The 23,071-nt window shown below is 39.7% G+C and overlaps 1 protein-coding gene across 6 annotated transcripts in view; it reads right to left on the reverse strand.

Annotated features, from left to right (window-relative positions):
- The window catches only part of LOC148522165 (proton-coupled folate transporter-like), a 549,361-nt gene that overhangs the window by 305,243 nt on the left and 221,047 nt on the right, over positions 1-23,071 (reverse strand). For all 6 annotated transcript variants that reach the window (XM_088474522.1, XM_088474521.1, XM_088474518.1 and 3 more), the window contains one exon: positions 669-1,422. In XM_088474522.1, coding sequence (XP_088330648.1) covers positions 669-1,422 — 754 coding nt within the window. The remainder of the gene's footprint in view (positions 1-668; positions 1,423-23,071) is intronic.

A 23,071-nucleotide genomic window follows, 5' to 3' on the forward strand; every position in this document is an offset into this window, starting at 1 on the left:
CAGGAAGTTACTTAGTATTACATATTATACATACATATATATAGCAACGATCTGGCACTCAAAAACAGCTAATACATCCACCTGTGTGACTTTGTTATGTAAAAATAGATTCACTTTACCAGACAATTGCCCAGTAAGAAGCACGACACTGCAGTATTTAATAGATTAACTTCTTTTATGGAAACAGCTTGCTTCTTATCAATACATCTTAATCCTCACACAAAGTCAGTCAACGTTTTAGGACTTCGGCTGACCCTGTCATCAGGACAGAGGAGATACAGAAAAATTAGCCAGTACAGAGCATGTACTGGCTCATTTTTTTGCATCTCCTCTGTCCTGATGATGGGGTCTGCCGAGGCCCTGAAAAGTTGACTGACTTTGTGTAAGGATTAAGAGGTATTGATAAGAAGAAAGCTGTTTCCATAAAAGAAGTTCATCTGTTAAATCCGTTAGTGCTGTGCTTCTTATTGGGCAATTGTCTGGTAAGGTGAATATATATATATATATATATATATATATTTTATCAAGTTTCAATATTATGTGTAACTTCGACTGATGTATATAAAGCACACATGCACACACTGTATATGATCAAGACTATTGTGTTAAAACCATAATCCTTTTATAACATGTACTTTCTTATGATCATGTAATCCAAAGTGACTTACCAACATTGCAGAGATTTATCAGGAAAATGCAGAATAAAATAAGGTGAATTTTCAGCCTGTTATGACCTTCACGCTTCTTAGAAATGGTTTGGAAGGACTCTTTCATATATGTCAGGATTGTTTTTTTTGAAGGTGATATTTTTTCTTCACCATCGTAATCAATGTCACTGCCATGGTAGTCTTCATGAAATTTAGTAAATCCTCCTGAAGGCTTTGAATTTTGTACCCAAAGAAGGACATATAGTGCTGCAACTAAATTACAGGCACAGTAGACCCCAAATAAAACCGCAAATGTACTATGCTGTAGCAAAGTTCCACTTAGCAGAAAGCCAGAGGTTCCCCCAATAAATATCATAGATTCTGCAATGCCCATTCTAAAAGTGCGATTTGAGTCTTCTGTGATGTCAGCCAAGTAACTGAAAACACTTAAAAAGATTGAAACATGCCCTCCAGAGATGCCAATCAACGCAGCAGCACCAAATGTCCAGTAAACACTTATCTCTTTCATGTAATGTATAGTAATAAAGAGTCCTCCACTTCCAATAGAGAAGACACAAGGTAAGATCATTCCTACCTTGCGGTTACCCCTATCTGACCATGCCCCAAGAATTAGAGCTGGTAAAATTGACAATAAACTCATGATGGCAATGTATATTAACATAATGTATGATCCTCTGCTTTGAACAGCTTTAAATTCATCTTTGTTTTGCTGAATATCTTCACATATTGAGTCATTGTATGTTTCTTGACAAACCTGAAAATATAATAATACTAATGTTAAAAAACCTTGGACAGAGAATCAAAGCGGCATATGATCAAAAGCATGCCATAAGCGAAACATACAAGCAGTAAAAAATGTGGACATGTATTTAATGGTAATGGCAAAGAATCTAGATGCATGAAGAAGATCATTTTTACCCATAGGTGTGGTGAAGATTTTGATAATCTATTATCCTTTATAGAAATGAAAATATCAAGAAACTTGCTGACCATGTCACTGCAGTGAAAGTCTGCATGAAAGGCTACTAGAAAGCTATCCTAGAGAGCCCTGCATATTGTGATCCATCATTCCAATTTTTAATTCATCTCAATGATGTGATATTTCACAAAAGTTATTTTGTATTTGATAATATGTTCTTCTTTCAGAAATGTGGAACTGCAATGAGGTCCAAAATGGCTCCCTTATTCTCAATTTATTTTTGACATTTTATGAGGTTGAGCACAGTACTGTAGTGATATACAAAAAAAGCCTAGCACCAAATAGAAAAATACCAATATTCATAACTTAGTTTATTTAGTAATTAATATTAAATTTATTGTATAGTTTTTATTTTCATTATTTGGTTTTCCCTAAATCCACAATGTATATTAAATTAATATGTTGGAAGAAACTAGTGGAATGTACTTCCTCTTAGACTGATGAATACAATACAAATATTAGAACTGTAAAAAAAAGTGAGTCCTTCTATTGAGGTGCAATAGGAATATTAATAAATTAGTCAATTTAAATTTTATTACATTTATAACAGAATACTTTTCTACAGACAATGATAAAATATTTATGCCTTGAGAAAGCATTTGTCTGCATTTATGGTTACCCTGTCCTCCCCAGGATCATCTTATTTGCACTGTGTACTAAGTTACCATTAGACAACCTAAAATGCAACATTACCACGAGGAATAAGAATAGTTCCAGGGCTACATAGGGGAACAGTCCGAGCTGATGTATGCAGTTGCATTCAAGACATCAGTTCACTGTACTTAATCGTAGCAAGGGCATCTAGTAAGCGCTTCAACCATGAGGATGCAAATTATGAGTCTTGGTACTGCAGCTCTATGTACAAAGTCATAGTTTAGTATATAGTCACAGTACAAAAGTAGCAGTCCACCCTATTATTCACTGTCATGGTACAGCAGCTCTTTGCACTGAGTTGCAGTCCAGAAGCTACAGTAGTCACAGTACAAAAGGCACTATTCTAACAAGTTGCAGTTAGGCCACCTGGAAAGCAGCAATATCGCAAAAAGTTAGAGATGGCCCTGAGTCTTGCCATATCAGCTCTCTGTATTTAGTCACATTTAAACCAGTTGCTCAATGTACTAAAGTTACAATAAAGATAACAATATAGTAAAGAAAACACTGAGTGTCCTGTCACCTATTTTTACTGCTTAGGGAACTCCGCATTACTAGTTGTAAGAAGACAGCTCAGTCATAACCTCTCTGTATTATAAATGGGTGCCATCACAGATACATGACAAGAAAACTAGACTTTCTATACTAGAGACTAGATCAACTCATATTTCATATATGTTTATGTATAATAGGGATCACTCATGTGGAGACCCTAATATATACTAACAAAATGTTAAAGAAAATATACATATTAAAATTAGAGATGAGTCGGTCTGGTTCTCAGAGAACTGGACCCACCTGAACTTGACGTTACGAGCCGAGATCCGAGCATAGCTTGGGAGTTCCCGCCTTACTCAAAATTTAAAATGAGGCAAAACATCATCCTCCAGCTTTCAGATTCTTGCGGGTTTTGGATACTATAAAGCTACATGGTTATCGTCACCATGTCACTCCAGCTGTGGAGAGTGTAGTGAACAGATGTGTTGTATCCATCCAGGGGTTGCTGTGTCCATCTAGGGCAGGGACTGCTGTGTCCATCCAGGGCAGGGGCTACTGTGTCCATCTAGGGGTTGTGGCTGCCCATCAAAGGCAGGGTCTGTTGTCTCCATTTGGGGTCTGCTAGGTCCATCCAGGGTCTGCTAGGTCCATCCAGGGTCTGCTAGGTCCATCCAGGGTCTACTAGGTCCATCCAGGGCAGGGGCTGCTTTGTTCATCCATTGGTTTATGTTTCCATCCAGGGGCAGGGGCTGCTGTGTCCAACCAGGGGTGTTCAGTAGTCCAAGGGTACCCAGTGTATAAAAATAAAAGCTAATAATATAAGTAATAAAAAAATATTTATTTTTGTACTGTACCCCAGTGTACTATATTATTATTATTTTTTTTTACTGAGACACTGCCAGTAAAACTACAGTGTAATATTCATACACATATTGTTTGTGACACTAAGTGGTAGCGCAGTGTATAATAAAAATTGTGACACTGTAAGAGGAAAACGCAGTGTATTCATTAATAATATTGTGACACTAAGTGGAAAATGCTTTGTATTCATAAAAACTATTGTGACACTGTTAGTGGAAATGCAGTGTATTCGTAAAAAATATTGTAACACTAAGTGGTAGTGCAGTGTGTTATTCTTATTCATAAATAATCTTGTGACATTGTAAGTGGTAGCACGGTGTGTTATTCTTTTCTTATTAATAAAAAATGTTGTGATACTAAGTGGTAGCACAGTGTGTTATTCTTATTATTAAATAATCTTGACATTTATTGGTAGCGCAGTGTGTTACTCTTATTCATAAAACAATCTTGTGACACAAAGTGGTAGCACAGTTTGTTATTCTTATTCATAAATAATCTTGTGACATTGTAAGTGGCAGCGCAGTGTGTTCTTATTCCTAAATAATCTTGTAACACTAAGTGGTAGCACATTGTATTATTCTTTTCTTATTCGTAAAAAATCTTGTGACACTGTCGGTCATTGATACTGCAGTGTAATATTTAAAATTGGTACAAATTGAAATGTGTGCTGTACTCCATCTCATTCATGTTTGCTGATATAGAGAACAATCAGTTGAGAGGAGAGCAGGAACCACATACTAGTGCTGGAGCTGCTACCAGTGAACCAGTCATGATAATACTAGACCATCTACATCCTCTACTAAAGCCAATGCCCAAGGACATACAGGGCTTAAGTCAGGGCATCTAAAAATCAAGAACCAATCTTTAAAACTGGTAGAGAAAAAAACATCAAAAGGAAAGTGTTAAGAACCTAGAGTAGATTCACCACAGAGTAGCATCAGTGCTGAGGATTATGCAAGGATGGCTGTTGGGGTACCCCTTTTGGATGAAGTCCAGCAACAGCCTTGAGGGCTGGAAAAAGAAGAATGGAGTTGGTTTGGGCTGAGTAGCAACCTTAAGGGCTGGTAGTGCTTGGCTTGATGTGGCCTTGGCTGCATAGCAGCCTTAAAGGCTGAAAGCACCTGACCAGGTGTGGCCTTTGGCCCATGTAGCAGCCTTAAGGGTTGGCGGTGCCTGGCTTGGTGGGGCCTTGGCTGAAGAGCAGCCTTGAGGGCTGGAAGTGCCTTACCAGGTGTGGCCTTTGGGCCATGTAGTAGCCTTAAGGGCTGGATTTGATTGGCTTGGTGCGGTCTTGGCCAACTAGCAGCCTTGAGGGCGCCTGATCTGGTGCAACCTTTGGGCTGTGTAGAAGCCATGAGGGCTTGTAGATCAGACAGGTAGCATACTTTGGGCTGTGTAGCAGCCTTTAGGGCTAGTAGAGCTTGGCAGGTAGCAGCCTTTGGGATGTGTAGCAGGATTAAAAGTTGTGTTGGCAAAAGATGAAGGAGTGTGACTTGTGCTGCCAAGATGACACAAGCAGCAAGTGACAAGCCGTATACAAGATGGTGTGGATTGGAGACGTTGGATGATGGCCTGTGCTGTCGAGATGACACAAACAGCAGGATGCACTGGAGTGCAGCTTATACCATCGAGAAGACACAAGCGGCAGAATACACTGGAATGCGGACTGTGTCGCTGGGATGACAAGTGGCAGGATACAGTTGAGACTGGCTGAGATACAGGACACACAACTTGGACACAATGCAAACACCAGAACTGGAAACACATGAAATGCTGTCACCAGCACCTGAGCAATGCATCAGCAGGACAGAAAAAGGAGGAAGCATCAATCCAGTACCTGCAGAGATGACATACAGCTGAATGGGAGGAATTCATGAACTGACAGCGTGGCATCTATGTCTCCCATCAACTGGCCTGAGAGAACCACCAGGAGCATCATTGTCCAACACGATGTGGCTGCAGTTTGTGACAGAAAGTTATCTGCAGAAAGACAAAATTGGCAATATGCTTTTCACCACATGAAGTGGCAAGAAAAGGATAAGGCCTTGGTCTTTATTTATCACTGGTGGTTCTGCCTCTTATGATGATGTAAGCACAAGTGAAATTGAGGATGCTTCTGTGGAAATGCACCAGGATGAGCAGGATATTTGTGTAGCTGATGCTAAAAAGGGTGTTGTTGATGAGGATATTTCTTGTATAAATCAGGCACCAGTGGAAGAATCAGTTGTTATTGCCCATGATAAGGAAAAACCCATTGTCATGCCTGGGCACAATACAAAAAATCAACTGCTTATGTGTGGAATTATTTCTACCCAAATTCGGACAATTGTCAAGTCATCTGTACCCTTTGTAAAGCCAGACAAAGTAGAAGAAGGAATCTTAAATATCTAGGAATCTCCTCCCTCCCTGTTACATTTTTGTGTTTTATGTTGACTCATCTGCATCACCAGTGGGTCTATTGGGAATTTTTTTTTTTTCTTGGCAGATGCACTTGCTGGGGTAACTTAAGGAGAAGCCATCGCTGCATCACATGCCACATGAGCTGACAATTTGCTTACCAACAATATTTTGCATCTCTTCAGATCTGTGTCCATTGGGAAGAAAGACACAATGTATGACTTAAACCTTATATCTTAAATCTTGTCTTTACTTTGCTCTGCTTTACTCTGCTCAGCTCATCCACATATCTGTGGTTAAGTGGACAGTGGGTAAAACGGCATTTTGGAGGCCACTAATTACGTTTTTTTTAATGTCCCTGTATAGGTTGGGAATTGCTTTTCTAGTGAAGTGTAATATTGATGGAATTAGGTAGCATGGACACAGGACCTCAATTAATTGTCTAAAACCCACTGCATTATTGGCGGGTATTGGACGCATATCTAATGCCAGCATGTTATGGTGTCAGTGATCCGCTATGCAACTGGGTGACTGCTGTCATACTTGCTCCCCCTTGCAAAGGATTGTTTAACAGTCAATTGTTTTTTAAAGTTTAAAATCCTTGAGCAGGCATAGCGCTCAAGGATTCTTCTGGGGCAAGGATTGATGTGAATGAATTAAATATTTTTTGTAAATGCCTTCCCTCCCACATCATAAATTTGCTTTGAAATGAAAAAAAGATTTAATTAAATGTACTACTAATCAAATCTTCCTTTCCCTGCTTTCAACTACATACATACTCCAACTCCCTCAGGCCTCTTGAATAATAAAATAATTTGTTTCCTGATGTGCCATGTTGGAAGTTGAACTGCCACTGCTGCTGCAATCTTTGCCATGCCATTGCTGAATGCCAAAAATGTCCACAAATGTTTATGGCCACAGACAGCATCTCCTACATGCCCCTTTAATTTTAAAAAATATTCTGAACCACCAAATTGATTTTGTGGGCAATACATGGGACATATTGTTTACCCATGCTCTCCAATCCTCCCTAATAAATTTGCTTTGGAATAAAAAAATGTAATAAAATTTACTACCAATCAACACGTTCTGTCCCTCTCAGAATATATACATACTCCAACTGCCTCAGGCCTCTAGGTTAATGAAAAAAAGTTTCCTTATGTGCCATGTTATAAGTTTAACTGCCACGTGTTTGTGCCACCCACTGCTGCTTCTAAGCTTTGTCAGCCAGCTAGGAGCAAATTATAGGCCTAACTATGATGAAAACAAAATTGTGAGGTGGAAACGAGTGGAAATTAATATTATTGAGGTTAATTATTCAGCATGAATAATACAAAAAAAATGATGTGATTTTAGCAGTTTTTATCAATTTAAAAATAAATATACAGATCCAAAACACACAAGGGGCGGTTTTGGCAAAACCAAATCCAGATCCAAACCAGGAGGAGATACAGATCCAAATGCAAAAACACGAGGGTCGGCGCACATCCCTAATTAAAATAGGAAATAAAAGACAGCTCTAAGTGTAGCCATTACAATAAAACAGTATAAGAATGTAACAAACACATATTGGATACTCAATGAATGTTATAAACATCTATATATACACAAATCACTCCAAAATCCCTATGAACAAGAAGCTATTGTACAACATTGTCTATTAAGACCAACAACATCTGTTATTGATAACAAATAAATAATGTACAGGTCAACAAACAGGATATGTACAGTAACATTAATGAATCATACCCTAATTATATATAATTAAACATAAGGAAAACAAGGGTCAGGGGACAGCACACTATTTATAGTCTTTTGTTTTGTTTTTAAATATATTTAGCTAAAACCATTAAGTATGGGGAGATACTGACTTATTAAATAAAGGTTAATTACTAACAGTATATGTACAGGAAAGGAATTTATGATATATTAAAATTAGGAAGACCCGGTTTGGATTTCTGAAATCCGAACCCCCCCCCCAATCAGAGCCGGGAACAAAGTCCAGCTCGGGTTTTCCAGCCTGACTCGGAACTGAAATCAAGACAAAACGTCATCATCCCACCTTCCGGATCTCGCGGGATTTGTATTCTATGAAAGGTTCCTGCGTCTGCACCATTTCTCACTCCAGCTGTGGACAGTGAAGAGGGAGGGTGGGAGCTAGGGCTGGCTGGGCTGTGTTGTGCTGCTGTTGTCCATAGGGGCTGTTTCCACTCAGTCCATAGGGGCTGACTGGGCTGTGTTGTGCTGCTGTTGTCCATAGGGGCTGGCTGGGCTGTGTTGTCCATAGGGGCTGGCTGGGCTGTGTTGTGCAGTCAGTTGTCCATAGGGGCTGTGTCCACTCCAAAGCCTATAGGGGCTGGATGGACTGTGTTGTGCAGTGTCCCATAAAGGCTGTAGTCCTAAAGGGGGGCTGTAGTGTTGTCCAGGGGGTGATCTGTCCATCAGGTGTGCTTCCCCAAAGTGCACTCCAAAAAAAAGTTTCAATTTTTTGTTCTGTGTTTGTGAATTGTGTGCGCAGTTGCCGCTTGTGCATCCACAAAGTAGCACCAAGCATGTGCCTGTGTCATAAGTAAAGGGCTGGCTGGCTTGACCGTTAAAGGGTGGTGTAACCCCCAAAGTGCACTCCAACAAAAATAAAAAATTATTTTCTGTGTTTGTGAATTGTGTGCACTGTGGTTGCACGTGCATCAACAAAGGAGCAGTAACAAGTGTGTGCCTGTGTCCCATAAGTCTGTTAAAGTGTGGTGTAACCCCCAAAGTGCACTCCAAAAAAAATGTAAAATGATTATTTTCTGTGTTGTGAATTGTGTGCACTGTAGCCAAACATCCATCAACAAAGTAGCAGCGCCAAGCATGCGCCTGTGTCATAAATCAAGGGCCGGCTGGCTTGACTGTTAAAGGGTGCTGTATCCCCCAAAGTGCACTCCAAAAAAAAAACTTTTCTGTGTTTGTGTGTGCCTTAGCCGCACGTATATATCAATCAATATAACATAAATGGAGGACCAAACTTTGTCCCCTAAAAATAAAATAGGGAAAGATCAAGAACCACTTCCTCCTAGTGCTGAAGCTGCTGCCACTAGTCATGACATAGACGATAACATGCCATTACCGTAGTCTGCCAAGGTCGATGCCCAATGTCATAGAAGAGGGCATATAAAATCCCAAATGACACCGTTCAGGAAAATTACCTTAAAATAAACATTTAAATCATCTGGAGGAGAAATGTAAACTTGTCAATATGCCATTTATGACACAGAGTGGCAAGGAATGGCTAAGGTCTTTACCTATGTTCATGACTAGTGGTTCAGCTTCACATGACTATGACTCCTCCAGCTACAAAAATCAAATGAGTTAAGCTTGCAAAAGCACAGCGAAGAACTGTGCATTCTATGTGTTCTAAGAATATATCACAAATCCCCAAGGAGAGTCCAGGTGTGGTGGCGGTTGCGATGCCTGACCTTCCCAGCACTGGACGAGAAGAGATGGCTCCTTCCACCATTTGCATACCCTCTACAAGTGCTGAAAGGAGCACTGACAGTCCACTTGCTGATATGCAAATTGAAGATGTCACCATTGAATGACAACAGGATGAGGATACTGGTGTAGCTGGTGCTGAGGAGGAATTTGGCGAGGAGGATTCTGATGGTGAGGTGGTTTGTTTAAATCAGGCTACAAGGGAGACAGTTGTTGTCCGTGGGATGAAAAAGCCCATCACGGTCATGCCTGGGCAGAAGACCAAACATTCCACCTCTTTGGTCTGGCAATATTTCTATCCAAATCTGGACAACAACTGTCTTGCCATATGTACCATATGTAAAAGATGAAATAAGTAGGGGTAAGGATGTTAACCACCTAGGAACATCCTCCATTATACGTCACCGGCAGCGTGTTCATAAAAAGTTGCTGTCAAGTTCAGAAACTTTGGCTAAGACCGTAAGTAGTCCAGGGACACCTAAATCCCTTTGTCCTGTTGTATCCAAATGCCTGCAAACCACACCGTCAACTCCCTCCTAGTCAATTTCCTCCTTAGTCAGGATCGGAAGTAGTCCTGCAGGCCATGTCACTGGCATGACTGACTTTCCGATCCGGGATACACTCCGGAGGATCCTGCATTGCTACGCTTACTGCTGCCACTGCTGCTGTTGCTGCTGGGAGTCGTTCATCATCCCAGAGAGGAAGTAGGAACACCACTACTTTTTCTAAACAATTGACCCTCCAACAGTCCTTAGCGAGGAGGATGAAGTAGGACAGCAATCATCCTGAAGCAAAACGTATATCTCAGGCCTTGACTGCTATGTTGGTGTTAGATGTGCATCCGGTATCTGCCATTAGTGCAGTGGGATTTAGACAATTGATGGAGGTAGTGTGTCCCTGAATCCAAATCCATCTAGATTCCACTTCACTAGGCAGGCGTTACAGAGACTGTACAGAAACGTCAGAAAAAGTGTCCTTAGTGTCCTGAAAAATGCGGTTCTACCCAATGTCCACTTAACCATGGACATGTGGACAAGTGGAACAGGGCAGACTAAGGACTATATGACTGTGACAGCAAATGGGGAGATGTATCACCTTACGCAGCATCAAAAGCAGCATCACCAGTAACAGCATCTCAGAAATGCCAGGTCATTCCAAGGCAGGCTACGCTGTGTATCATCACCGGTTTCAGTAAGAGGCACACCACCGACAACCTCTTAGAGAAACTGAGGGAAATAATCACCCAGTGGCTTACCCCACTTAGACTCTCCTGGGGATTTGTGATATCGGACAACGCCACCAATATTGTGTGAGCATTACATCTGGGCAAATTCCAGCACATCCCATGTTTTGCTCACACAATAAATTTGGTGGTGCAGAATTTTCTGAAAAGCGACAGGGGCATGCAGGAGATGCTTTGTGTGTGCCGAAAAAAATTCCTGGCCACTTTCGCCATTCAGCGACTGCGTGCCGAAGACTGGAGCACCAGCAAACACTCTTGAACCTGCCCCACCATCACCGAAAGCAAGAGGTTGTGACGTGGTGGAACTCATCCCTCTATATGTTTCAGAGGATGGAGGAGCAGTAAAAGGCCATTCAAGCCTATGGATCCACCTATGACATAGGCAAAGGAGGGGATATGCACCTGACTCAAGGGTAGTGGAGAATGATTTCCGTGCTGTGCAAGGTTCTCCAGCCCTTCGAACTTGCCACACGTGAAGTCAGTTCAGACGCCTCCAGCTTGAGTCAGGTCATTCCCCTTATCAGGCTTTTGCAAAAGCAGCAGGAGAAAGTGAAGGAGGAGCTAAGATGGAGCGATTCTGCTCCGCATGTGGGATTTGTGGATGAAGCCCTTCATTCGCTTTGCCAGGATTCCAGGGTGGTCAATCTGTATCAATCAGACCACTACATTTTGGCCACCATGCTCAATCCTAGGTTTAAAGCCTATGTGCTGTCTCTCTTTCTGGCTGACACAAGCCTGCAGAGGTGCAAAGACCTGCTGGTGAAAACACTGTCAGCTGAAGCGGAACTTGACATGTCAACAGCTCCTTCTTCATTTTCTCCTGAAACTTGGGCTGTCAGGAAACAACCTAGGTATCCTAAGCAACCCGCTGGCGGTGATGCAGGGCAGGCAGGACCAAGTTTGGACATTTGTTTCGGACTAAAGTACCTGGCAACAATTTCTGACATGTCTGCTGTCACTGCATATGATACTGTCACCATTGACAGAATGGTGGAGGATTACATCAGTAACAGCATCCAAGTAGGCATGTCAGACAGTCCGTACCTGTAGTGGCAGGAAAAAGAGGCAATTTGGAGGTCCCTGTACAAACTGGCTCTATTTTACCTGAGTTGCCCCCCCCCCTCCAGAGTGTACTCTGAAAGAGTGATTAGTGCAGCCAGGAACCTGGTCAGTGAAAGGCGTAGGAGGTTGCTACCACAAAATGTGGAGAAGATGATGTTCATAAAACTGAATTATCAACTCTTCCAGGGAGACAAACCTCCAGAACATACAGAGGGTCCTGTGGTGGTGGATTCCAGCGGGGACGAATTAATACTCTGTGAGGATGAGGATGTACACAACACTGAAGAGTGCAAGAAGGATGAGGACGACATCTTGCCTCCGTAGAGCCAGTTTGTGCAGGGACAGATTAATTGCCAGCTTGTTTTGTGGGGGCCCAAGCAAACCAATCATTTCAGCCACAGTCGTGTGGCAGACTCTGGCACTGAAATGATTGATTTGTTAAAGTGTGCATGTCCTGATTATACAACATAAGGGTGGGTGGGAGGGCCCAAGGACAATTCCATCTTGCACCTCTTTTTTTTCTTTGCATTATGTACTGTTTGGGGCCTAATTTTTCAAACTGCCATCCTGTCTGCCACTGCAGTGTCACGCCTAGATGGGTCACGTGTTTGTGCCGCCCACTCGTGTCGCTTAGCATAGTCATCCAGCTACCTCAGTGCAACCTTTTGGACATAAAAACACTATTGTGATGTGTTCAGAATAGACTGGAAATGCGTGGAAATTAAAGTTATTGAGGTTAATAATAGCATAGGAGCAGAAAAACCCACAAATTCTGTGATTTTAGCTGCTTTTATGCTTTTTTTTTAAAAAAAAACAGATACAAAACCCAGAACCCAAAACACGGAAGGGTGATTTTGGCAAAACCAATCCAGATCCAAAACACGAAGATCCAGATCCAAAACACGAAAAGTGGCCGGTGCACACCCCTAATTAAAATATAACTAAAGATAGAGGGGATTGGTCAGAATAGAGAATATTTTCCCATAAAATAATAAAAATAATGTTTTTATAATTTTCTGTTGAAAAGGTTTCATTCTATAATAATTCTAATACATTTTTTTAAATTAATTTTTAACTGATTTATAAGGAATATCTCTGGTGCACCTCAATAGAAGGACTTACTTTTTTCTTAGTTTTAGTAATTAAGGTTGACCACATTACCAAAAATCATAGTTTTGCACTAGGCATTACATTTTATATTAGATACAGAGACAATAGCTTTCTTATCTGGGCCAGTGGTGAAATTTCTTGAGTTCATTAATTATCTTAACAATCTACCCAACACCATTAGATTCAGTTCTAACTTTAGCAAGAAGGTCATCAATTTTTTGAATGTTTCCATTGCTGTAAAGGACAGAAGACTAGCTACCGAAATCTTCACCAAACCTACGGATAAAAATTATCATCTTCATGCATTTAGCTTCCATCCCACTGCCATTAAAAAGACTGCCTTATTCACAGCTCCTTAGAGTAGTGCATATCACTCTTGCAATGAACAAAATATCCCTTGCCCTGGAAACAGCAAGTATGAGGTTTCTGATGCACTAAATAGATTTGACATTAGCATGAGTAAAAATAAAAAGTGTTCTGGCGCCCCTAAAATTAACTGCTGCTCGCTTACATAAAGAATCGAATATATTAAACAAATACAGAGCACATGAAATGGTTAACAATGACAACGTAATGATAACTAACATATAATAAAAGTACAAACATCTTGAAAATCACTTTTGGGTTAATCTTGAAAAAGCAATAACTTCAAAGCTGCAACCCTCTTGGTACTATAATTACAAAGACTAAATGAGGAATTAGCATGCCACATGCGATACTGAAGTTGTGTGTTTCTTTAAGACGACTCTAAACACATCACATTACTTGCCAATGCAGGTGTATCTATGAGTATGTGGCTAAAACTTGTAGAATGTTTAAAGAGTACTTAGCTCAACACAGGTCATTAACCAAGCAAGCTCTGTTACCCTTAAACTCCTCAATGGATATACAAACTTGCCAGTTGCAATACATTATAAGGAATAGAAACTTTCTACATTGCTTTATCATCAGCCACATACCGTCTCTCCAGAGAAGTGGTACTCGAGATATCATTACAGAGAGAATTAAGATGGATACACTGGCTCAACTCTCTGACCCCTGTGGTTGTTTTCTTTGAGATTTCCACTATGTATGTTCTGATATTTATAGAATGCTTATTCCTGTTGTTGATATACAGTATTATGTATGTTTCAAAGGCATGACTTACTTGCCTGACTTTTTTATGGTATTTTGTCTTATATTTGCAGGCTTTATTAAGGTTTTCCAACTTTCGGGGATTTTTTTCTGGTTCTTTTCATAATTTTCTTTTGATAACTGATAAGTGCAGTTGTCATGCTGTGATTATATGCTTTGTATTATATGTTTTGTTGTACATCAATAACTGATGGTGCATACCTGTTGCCTTGATTTTTGACTCAGGGCATTTCCTGGTTGTTGACTATGTTGAGTAATGTTGCCAAAGCAACCCTCCATGTTTGAATTATGCACAGAGATTTTTAATTAAGAGGCTATTCTCTTGATTTAGCTACATTTGGTACTTATTAGGCAGCTGGTGTGCAACCTTTTTGCCCCTGAGGAACACAGTGATTGAATGAAGATCAGCAATGGGAGCATGATGTCCATTTATATGCTTCAATAAATTTACACTTCTCCATCTACAGTCAGGAACAATGTTGTTCTAGATTGCAGTGTAGTTATAGAATAGGTTTAGTTCAGGGTCAGCCAAGTAGTATTGTGCATTTTATTTAAAATAAAGTGGTACATTATAAATTCAGCCTTATTTTTATTTTTATTTTTTTTCGTAACAGTCTGGTAATACCAATGTATATAAAACTTGATATAGGCATAATATATTTAGTTCTTTGAACCAGTATCCATGGATACAAGGCATTTAACAAGTATAGTGAACTAGAAATGTAAAGTAGCTCTATTTTTCTGTAGAAGATTATGTTATACTTTTCTGGAAAATTATGGCTATTATGTGCAACTGTATTATGCCTACTGTACTCTATCAAATATGCTTGTACAAATGTATTAAGCATTGTTCAGAATAGATATACAAATAATGAAAGCAATTTCTGAACGATTATAATTTTAATTACAACTAAAATGTTTACACTGAGCGGCTCTGTATATTATTGTGTGACCAGTTTGATGTATCTTTGCTTAGAAAAACTTTTTTTTTGGCATAGAATTAATAGAAGATGAGATTTCCTTTTTGTGCTTGCCAGAGCTGCCATCATGGTAATATGGGGGTACTAATAAACTGGGCCCAGACTGACGGGTGTCCCACTTGTGCAAATGATCACAGCTGCAAATGTTTTGTTATTCATAGACTGGTATGTGCCTGTGAATAATCATTTTGCATATGGGATCATCAATGCTTTTTGGACTCACTGTCAGAGCTGGATATTGGGCATGGCGGTTGCCATTCTCAGGGGGCCTTTGGATCTACAGTAGCATGTGAGATGGTCTGATGGGCATGTAAGAGGAATGTGTTTGGTCTAATGGGATGTGGGTTGGTCTGAGGGACAAGTACAACATGCCAGTAGAGTTGAGTTGAGTGTCATAGTATGCTGCACTTCTGTGCCCACTGGGCTGGTGAAGGTTGCGGTCTAAGATGAGGCGTTACCTGTAATATTTGAAATAGGCTCCACAAATTCTGATGGCAGCTGAGGCATTAACAGAAATATTTGTGCTCTGCTTTCTGTAGCCCTTCCCCTTATATTGTGACCAATCAACTTTAATTCTGTCATATGATGTGCAGGCAATGCTGGCTACATGCCAAACCACAAAAAAAGCTAGAAATATATTTCAGTGGACATAATTAAAACTTCATAGTATAGGAGATAAATTTGTGTGTGCAGTTGGTGTTAATATGTGTGCTGCCACTAACCATAGATATTGATTCCACTTTTACAAAATACTGTAATAATTTTTAAAAAGTTGTATCCTATGCCTCACAGTATACTTCCAGTCCATCTTCCTATATTTGGGAGAAGTGTATTTGGTTTTCTTTGGGGATAAGAAATTAAGACAATGGAGTACATAGTTGCTATTAGACTGACACTATAGCCTTAAAACATATTTATTATTGTCATTTAATTTTTATGATTATAATTTTAATGCATTTTTCTCATATAAAGGTAGACAAGTTGAACATTTGGTATGCCAAAAAACAAACTGAACCTATTGGCACTATAATAAATAAAACTAAAGTACCTCTCAGCTGATATCACAAGTAAACCTCTGTGTGGTTTACACAGTAATGGACACAAAAATACAGAAAGCACTGAAAGAGATACTCGATTGCAAATTTATAAAAAGCTAGTCAGATAGTTGCAAGATAATTACCACTTTGAATATAATAATATCAGACAAGGTACCATAAAATAAACACCTCCTCCCCAATATCACTATTTACCTTAGTAGGGCAAATAAATAACTATATTTGCCTTTATGAATGTGATCCTGCATCCAGTAGCACAGACCATGAAGCACAGCAGTGTTTGTGCAGTGTACCACACCTCCAGGTGCACTGGCCCTTTCGCACTACCACTACTGATAGAATGGCCCCTGCTATTCCTATGGGAGCTATGTGCACTATCTCACCACTTGCACCATGGAACGCAAGATTTATTTCTAGACTTAGAAGAAGTCAGCTCTCCAACCCCAGAAATAAAAATTCCAGCACTTGACTCACTGGGAGGTACATCAAAGAAAGGTATAGGCTCTGTAACAGGAAATAAAATTGATTTTGCAGTCTGCGCTCCAAAAGAAGGGTTCGTGTTGCATCGCTAGCTGCTACCCCAAGGGTTGTCCTTACTTCCCTGACTTGGAACAAAACAAATATAGAGGAGGGAAGCACTCTGTGGTTGGGAGAAGGAGTAGAGTTCTAGGGAGATCTATAGTAATATTAACTTGTTAAAGTGTGGCGTGGGATTGATAAATATAAATATAGGCTTCTTAGTATTGTCAAAGCTGGATAATTGGCTGAGACAAGATCAGTTTAAAATTGAAGCGTGCACGACGCCATCTTGCGAATGGCAGCTAGACTCCATTTTAGAAACAAGAATCTGCAAGACGCCAATTTGCGACCAGCGTCACTAAGTTACAACTCACGAGCTAAGAACAGATGGCAATGTTTTTGATAATCTACCAAGGGCAACTAGAAGAACAGCCTCTTGAGAAAAAGTAAATAGAATAGACAATGCACCAGAAACTGTGAGTGCTTTACATATATATTGGGAAGCTCTGTATGCAGATAAGTATAGTTGTGGCAATTGTAATATAACCCAGGCATTGATCTACACAATTGAATGTGTCTGAATCCTAAACAGGTTTTAGCCCCACACCCAGACAGAATGGCCCCAGCTTCACAGCTGGAGGTAACACATTTGCATTGCAGTCTAAAACTGTGAGTGAGGAATGATATGTGTGTGTGTGTGTGTATGTATGTACATATACAGTCAGGTGCATAAATATTGGGACATTGTCAGAATTTTCATATTTTGGCCTCTATTAACCACCACAATGGCTTTGAAATGAAACAAACAAGATGTGCTTTAACTGCAGACTTTCAGATTTAATTTGAGGGTAATTACATCCAAATCAGGTGAACGGTGTAGGAATATCAATGGTTTCTATATGTGCCTCCTAATTTTTAAGGGGACAAAAGTAATGGGACTATCAACTCAAAAGCTAACATGACGAAGAAAAACACAGGTTAGTAGCTAAATGCGCACGCATCTGTCCCCAGTTAACTAGCGTCTTCATATCAAACCCCATACACTCACACATTACATATTCACTTACAAGGTCCCATTAACATTAAGGTATTTAAGTTGGTTCAGTTAGTATAAATGCTGTAAAATAAAGATATTTGATAACTAAGGTTTTATACATTCTAAGAAAGCAGTGTTTGGTTTTGTACTGATGCGTACTCTTTCCACAGTATTCCGGTGATATCAGTGGGGAGATCGCATCATGCATTCTAGAGTTATGGACCGCAGAGACTTCAAGCAACAAAATGTATTAACTGTTATGAAGTTGCAGGGGGCGGGTGGGCAGAGATCACCAGCTGTAAGAGGCTGGGTGAGTCTATTTGAACCAGCCTGTTAAATGCTCTGTAACAGATGCTTCTCCCCTGGGAACCAATGATATCAGCAACAAACTTGTATATTGTCCTGTCTGTGGGGGTATAAACATGTGTGCTCAAACACTGGGTCTGAGTCTTCATGCTTAATGCTAACGGACGAGGGGTTTCTTGCTGATACCTAACATCTGGACCAGAGGCGCTGTGTATGTATACTGTACTTGGGTCTGTAAAATTCCTTTGCGCTAAATTGTACACAGATCATAGCGTGTAACTGACTGTACTTTTACTTGAATAATACTTTGTGCTTTGGAACCACAGATTCCTGGTCTAAGTCTTTATTTACTGTATGACTGCTTAGGCAAATTAGCATCATCCTTAGAAAGTATAGGCAGGATATTAGAAGGTATAGGAAGGTGTGTATAGAGGTTCTGATCCAATATCGTCAGTATGATATAGTCAATTAGAAATGTTTATGTAGAATGTCCGGTAGGCAATAACTGGAGGCTGGAACTTTTTGATAACATATAGTAAAGTCTAAATAAGAGTCTCTATCCAAATCTGTTAGGCAATAACTGTTGGCAGTATATTCAGTAAGTATAAGGACGGTGATGGAATTAGGATCTCTGTGATTAAGTCCACAGAGATTGTGAATCAGTAGGCAAAAACTTTCGGCTTGGTGTTCGGATTATGTATATGATCCTTCCTCATGGTGGTTGTGATTAACCTTCTCCTCCCAGCTGAATTCTGTTGCTGCTGGTCCGACACTTATCTGTGGGTTCTCCAATGGATGCGTGCATGTGAGTGGGAAGAGGATCTGGGAGTGTGACCCAAATACTGCTGAGGCTCCAATACAAGAAACTAATTTATTGGTCAATGTAAAAACAGCCTTGTATCACACCAATGGAGATACAGCAATCATGGCTACAGATAAAAGCAAGGAATGGGTCTGTAAATGCTTCCCAATGCATTTCATCCCATAAAGAGGCTTTTTCAAGGGCAAATGTCTGTATCTATCTACTCACCCTGCTTTATAGTGAGTTACTTAGAACTCCAGTGTGCCGTGGTGGAGCCGCACTTCTCGGTTCCGCTGTCCATGCATGCTCGTGTGTTGTGAGACTCTAGCTAAGTGGGTAAGAACCATCCATTAGTGTACTAAGGTGAATGATGTCACTATGTTTCCTTAATGTAATGCAGGCTCTACTCGCTATGATTAAGACTCAGTCTATGGTGGTGGCCATTTTTGGCGTGACTTATTCTAGTGTCCACGTTAGGTGTCCTACAGTATAAGCAGGGAACTGTATCTTGATTATCCTATAGACAGCACCCTATATGTTTATGATAATCTCTCAGTTGCCTAATTGGGATCACTGATGATAGTAGTTAGGGTTATCTTGTGAATGGTGTTAGTTTGTGAAAAAATACAGGTTAGCTATTAGCTGATAGCTGTTTGATTTAATAAAAAGGTAATGAGCTTACTTCTAATATCTGATGAAACAGGAATGAGAGCCATATGAAACTACTTAATAAAACCTTTATTAAATAACTTCTAGGAGGGATGGTGATTATGTAATAGGTACCAATAGATCATATCTTAACATCTTTTGGGCCAAACTTAGGTAGTATCTATATGTTATATTTGCTGTGTTACCAGATAGATAGTATCGATCGGGTCACGGAAATCACAGATTGGGTAGGTTTATTACTAATAAGAGGCCTTATGGGCTGGTTAGCTATATGTTTGGGGATGGTTATCATACATTAAAGGTGAGTTTGTTAATGTACCGTGATATCTGTGAGATATGTCCTATCTTGCGATTGCTAATGTGTCTTTCTGTCTGTGACTTAAATGTATCCATAAGGACGATTATTAATAATAACCTTTTTCTATAGAGGTATTGTGTTTTGACATTTATTTGGTTTGGACTTACACACTGGTGTAACTTCCTTACACTTTGGAATGATGGTACCATAAATAACCCAAGGTGATATTGTTTAAAAACAATAGAGGGGAAGTATTAATGCAAATTTTTGGAACTCTGCACAGGAATTCCTTAGATTGTTTCTATTCCTGGGGGTATGGATCTGTATATAGATTTGTTGATCTATATAGGTTAATGCTCAGATATTGGGGGTGTCATGTTGGACTCGTTAGGTAAGATTTTCGATCTTTTAAGGGTCAATATTCAGACCATTTGGGTGTAGTGTCTGCAGTTCATAGATCCATCTACTTTTTGTGCAATCTATTCCCTCAATCCTATCTCCACCTCTCCAGTTGTAATGGAGTTTGTCTATCGCAGTAAATTTTAGACCCTTGAGATTGCAGTCGTGTCTGGTTTTGAAGTGTTCGAGACACTGTGATTCTCAAAACCCTTTGTAATGTTATGTATGTGCTCTCGAATACAGCCTGAGGGTTCTTGTAGTCCTTCGTATGTGCTGGTATCCACAAGTACACTCCAAAAGATAGACGATGTTATCACTATCGCATGTCAGGGTCTCCCTGGTTTTATATTTCCTGTTTGCTTGGTTGGATTTGAACCCGCATGTGGGTCTTGTACTTTTAGGACCTAGTATTTTACAATTGTAACATCTACCACAGTGGAAGAAACCACCCTTGATGGCTGAGCCTTCTAAGGTGGTTTGTACTGTACCTTTGTCTGTTTTATGGTGATTGTGAACCAGTTTTTGCTTTATGTCAGGGGCTTTGCGGAAGACTATATCTGGTTTATCAGGAAACATTGTATTGAGATTGTCATCCATCTGAGGGATTTGCCAATGTCTCCTAAAAATGTCACTCACCTTTTTTGCTGATCCCGTGTATTCTGTTATGAAGTAAACTATGTCAGTCCCCTTGAATGATTGTTTATTGGAATCTGCGAGTAATGTGTCTCTAGATATTGATTCTAAAGCTTGAAAAGCTCATTCTATTGCCCCCATATCATAATCTTTTTCTTTGAATTTGCACTTGAGGTCAGAACCTTGTAATCCTCTAAATTTGTGCAAATTCGTCTAAGTCTTGTAAATTACCCTTTCGGGATGCCTTTAATTCAACTGGGATGATGATTGCTTTGTGTCAGGATATAACTATTTATTGTGAAAATGAAAGGACACAGCACCAAAAGATAATACACACCCTTACTCAATTCAATAAAGAAAATGTATTTTCTTTTTAAAATTACTTTTCAGTCAGAAAAAAATATCTAAAACGTAAATGTTATAAATATATACCTTTTTAAAAATACAAAAACATGTGTATGTAGCACTCCCCTATAGTGTGGTGTCAGCTCAAACAGAAATAATACAACAGTGGTGATCTATTGTTAATAAAAAATGCGTAAAAATTAGATCTGTTTAAGAGCGCCTATGTGCTAACCAAAGTGCTGTGCATATATAAATAAATAATGATAAAAAGCTAAATCAGGTAGATCAAATATTTGTGTAGTATTTAAACCAAAAAGTGCATAGTGCAAATATAATTTTTTTTTAGTATTTAATATAAACCAATATTACCCCCTAATAAAGTACAAATAGTGTAAGAATCAAAACTGTTCTCTGACTAAAAAAAATAATTTATTTCAAAGCAAATTAAAAAGACAAGATAAATAAATATATGGTATACAACTATAAATCACGTACTGTGCACAATAATTTTATGTCTTTCAAAAACACATATATTAGAGCTTTTCAAATAAATATATGAACACTATAATAAAAGACATCACAAATGGTAAATTAAAAGAGGCTCTGCAGCTTATCTGATATAGCGGTAGTAAATTCATGAAAGGTAAGAGGAGCATCCAAGGCGTTTCATCTGCCAATCAGACTTCTTCAAGGAATAAACATATATAACTATTTATGTTCACCTGATTGTAATGTGTTTAAGTCTGAAGTTTAAAGTCTGACAGGATATTACTGGCTTTGCCTTGTAAATGACTGCAACTTTACAAAAACGATCGATATCAGTCTGCATCCCGCACCTCCGGCAGACTCGATCTCTATTACATCCCGCCCACTGTGTCTGTTTTATTTCAAAACAAAGAAATTGGACGGGCCAGTCCTTTTTTTTTTAGCAATTTAGATGCAAAGTATCTTTTCCTATAGTGATCTTATATGATTCAGTTCTACAAAAAAAAAATCAGTGTGTCTATCTGTTTGTATTTTTGTCCTTATGTACAGCCAAAGTTTTGGACCTAACTCCACCAAATTTGCATGATGGTGGAAATTGTCAGTCTGCCAGAAACCTGTGAGAAAGCTGCAAGATTAACGTTTTACCCTCAGTGTGAGCAAAGTGGATGTCTCATGCAAGTTCATATTAAATCCAGAGCCTTTGTATTTGCATGCTAGGTATGACTAGAACTTTGTGCGCCACATAGCAAGATTTTAAAAGGGCACCCCAGAGGTAAAAAAAAAAAAAAAAAAATGCCCCCACACAGAGCCCTTTCATGTAATGCCACAAAGAGCCCATTCAGGTTATGCCACACAATAGTACCACTTATACACATTATGCAATGGAGTAGTAGTGCCCTTTATACATTATGCCACACAGTAATGCCCCTTACACAGTATACCACACAGAAATGCCCTTTATAGATTGTGCCACATAGTTATAGTGCCCCATAGAACACATTATTCCATACAATAGTAGTTCCCCTTACAAACTAAGCCCCTCTGCAACTGACCTTCTTGTGTCCCTCGAGCAGCCTCTTGCCTCCCCCTGTGTGCCATCAGCAGCCAGCCAATGTGGATTTGGGGCCAGGCTGCCAGCTAATTACAGTTGGATCGCCTTCAGGCAGCAGCAGCCATAGACAGACAGTGCTGGCAAAATTTTAATTATGTGCAGTTTGTGTGCCAATCAGAACTTGCGGACTGGAAGATGAAACAGGAGCCAATACTGCCGGTCTGCGATCTCTGATTGGCTCGCAAATGGTGTCATGACAGTCGGTGCTCTCTCTCCATGACTGCCTGCCAGTACATTAGCTGTAATTATCTGGCAGGCCAGCACCAAATCAACATCCCTGACACCTGGGCCCCCCTTGATGGCATGACTGGGCTGGCCCAGCTTGTGTGCATGACTGGGTGCAGGGGGAGTGGCA

This window comes from Taudactylus pleione, unplaced genomic scaffold (assembly GCF_031769625.1).
Source record: "Taudactylus pleione unplaced genomic scaffold, aTauple2 ptg000154l, whole genome shotgun sequence".
Classification (NCBI taxonomy): Eukaryota; Metazoa; Chordata; class Amphibia; order Anura; family Myobatrachidae; genus Taudactylus; species Taudactylus pleione.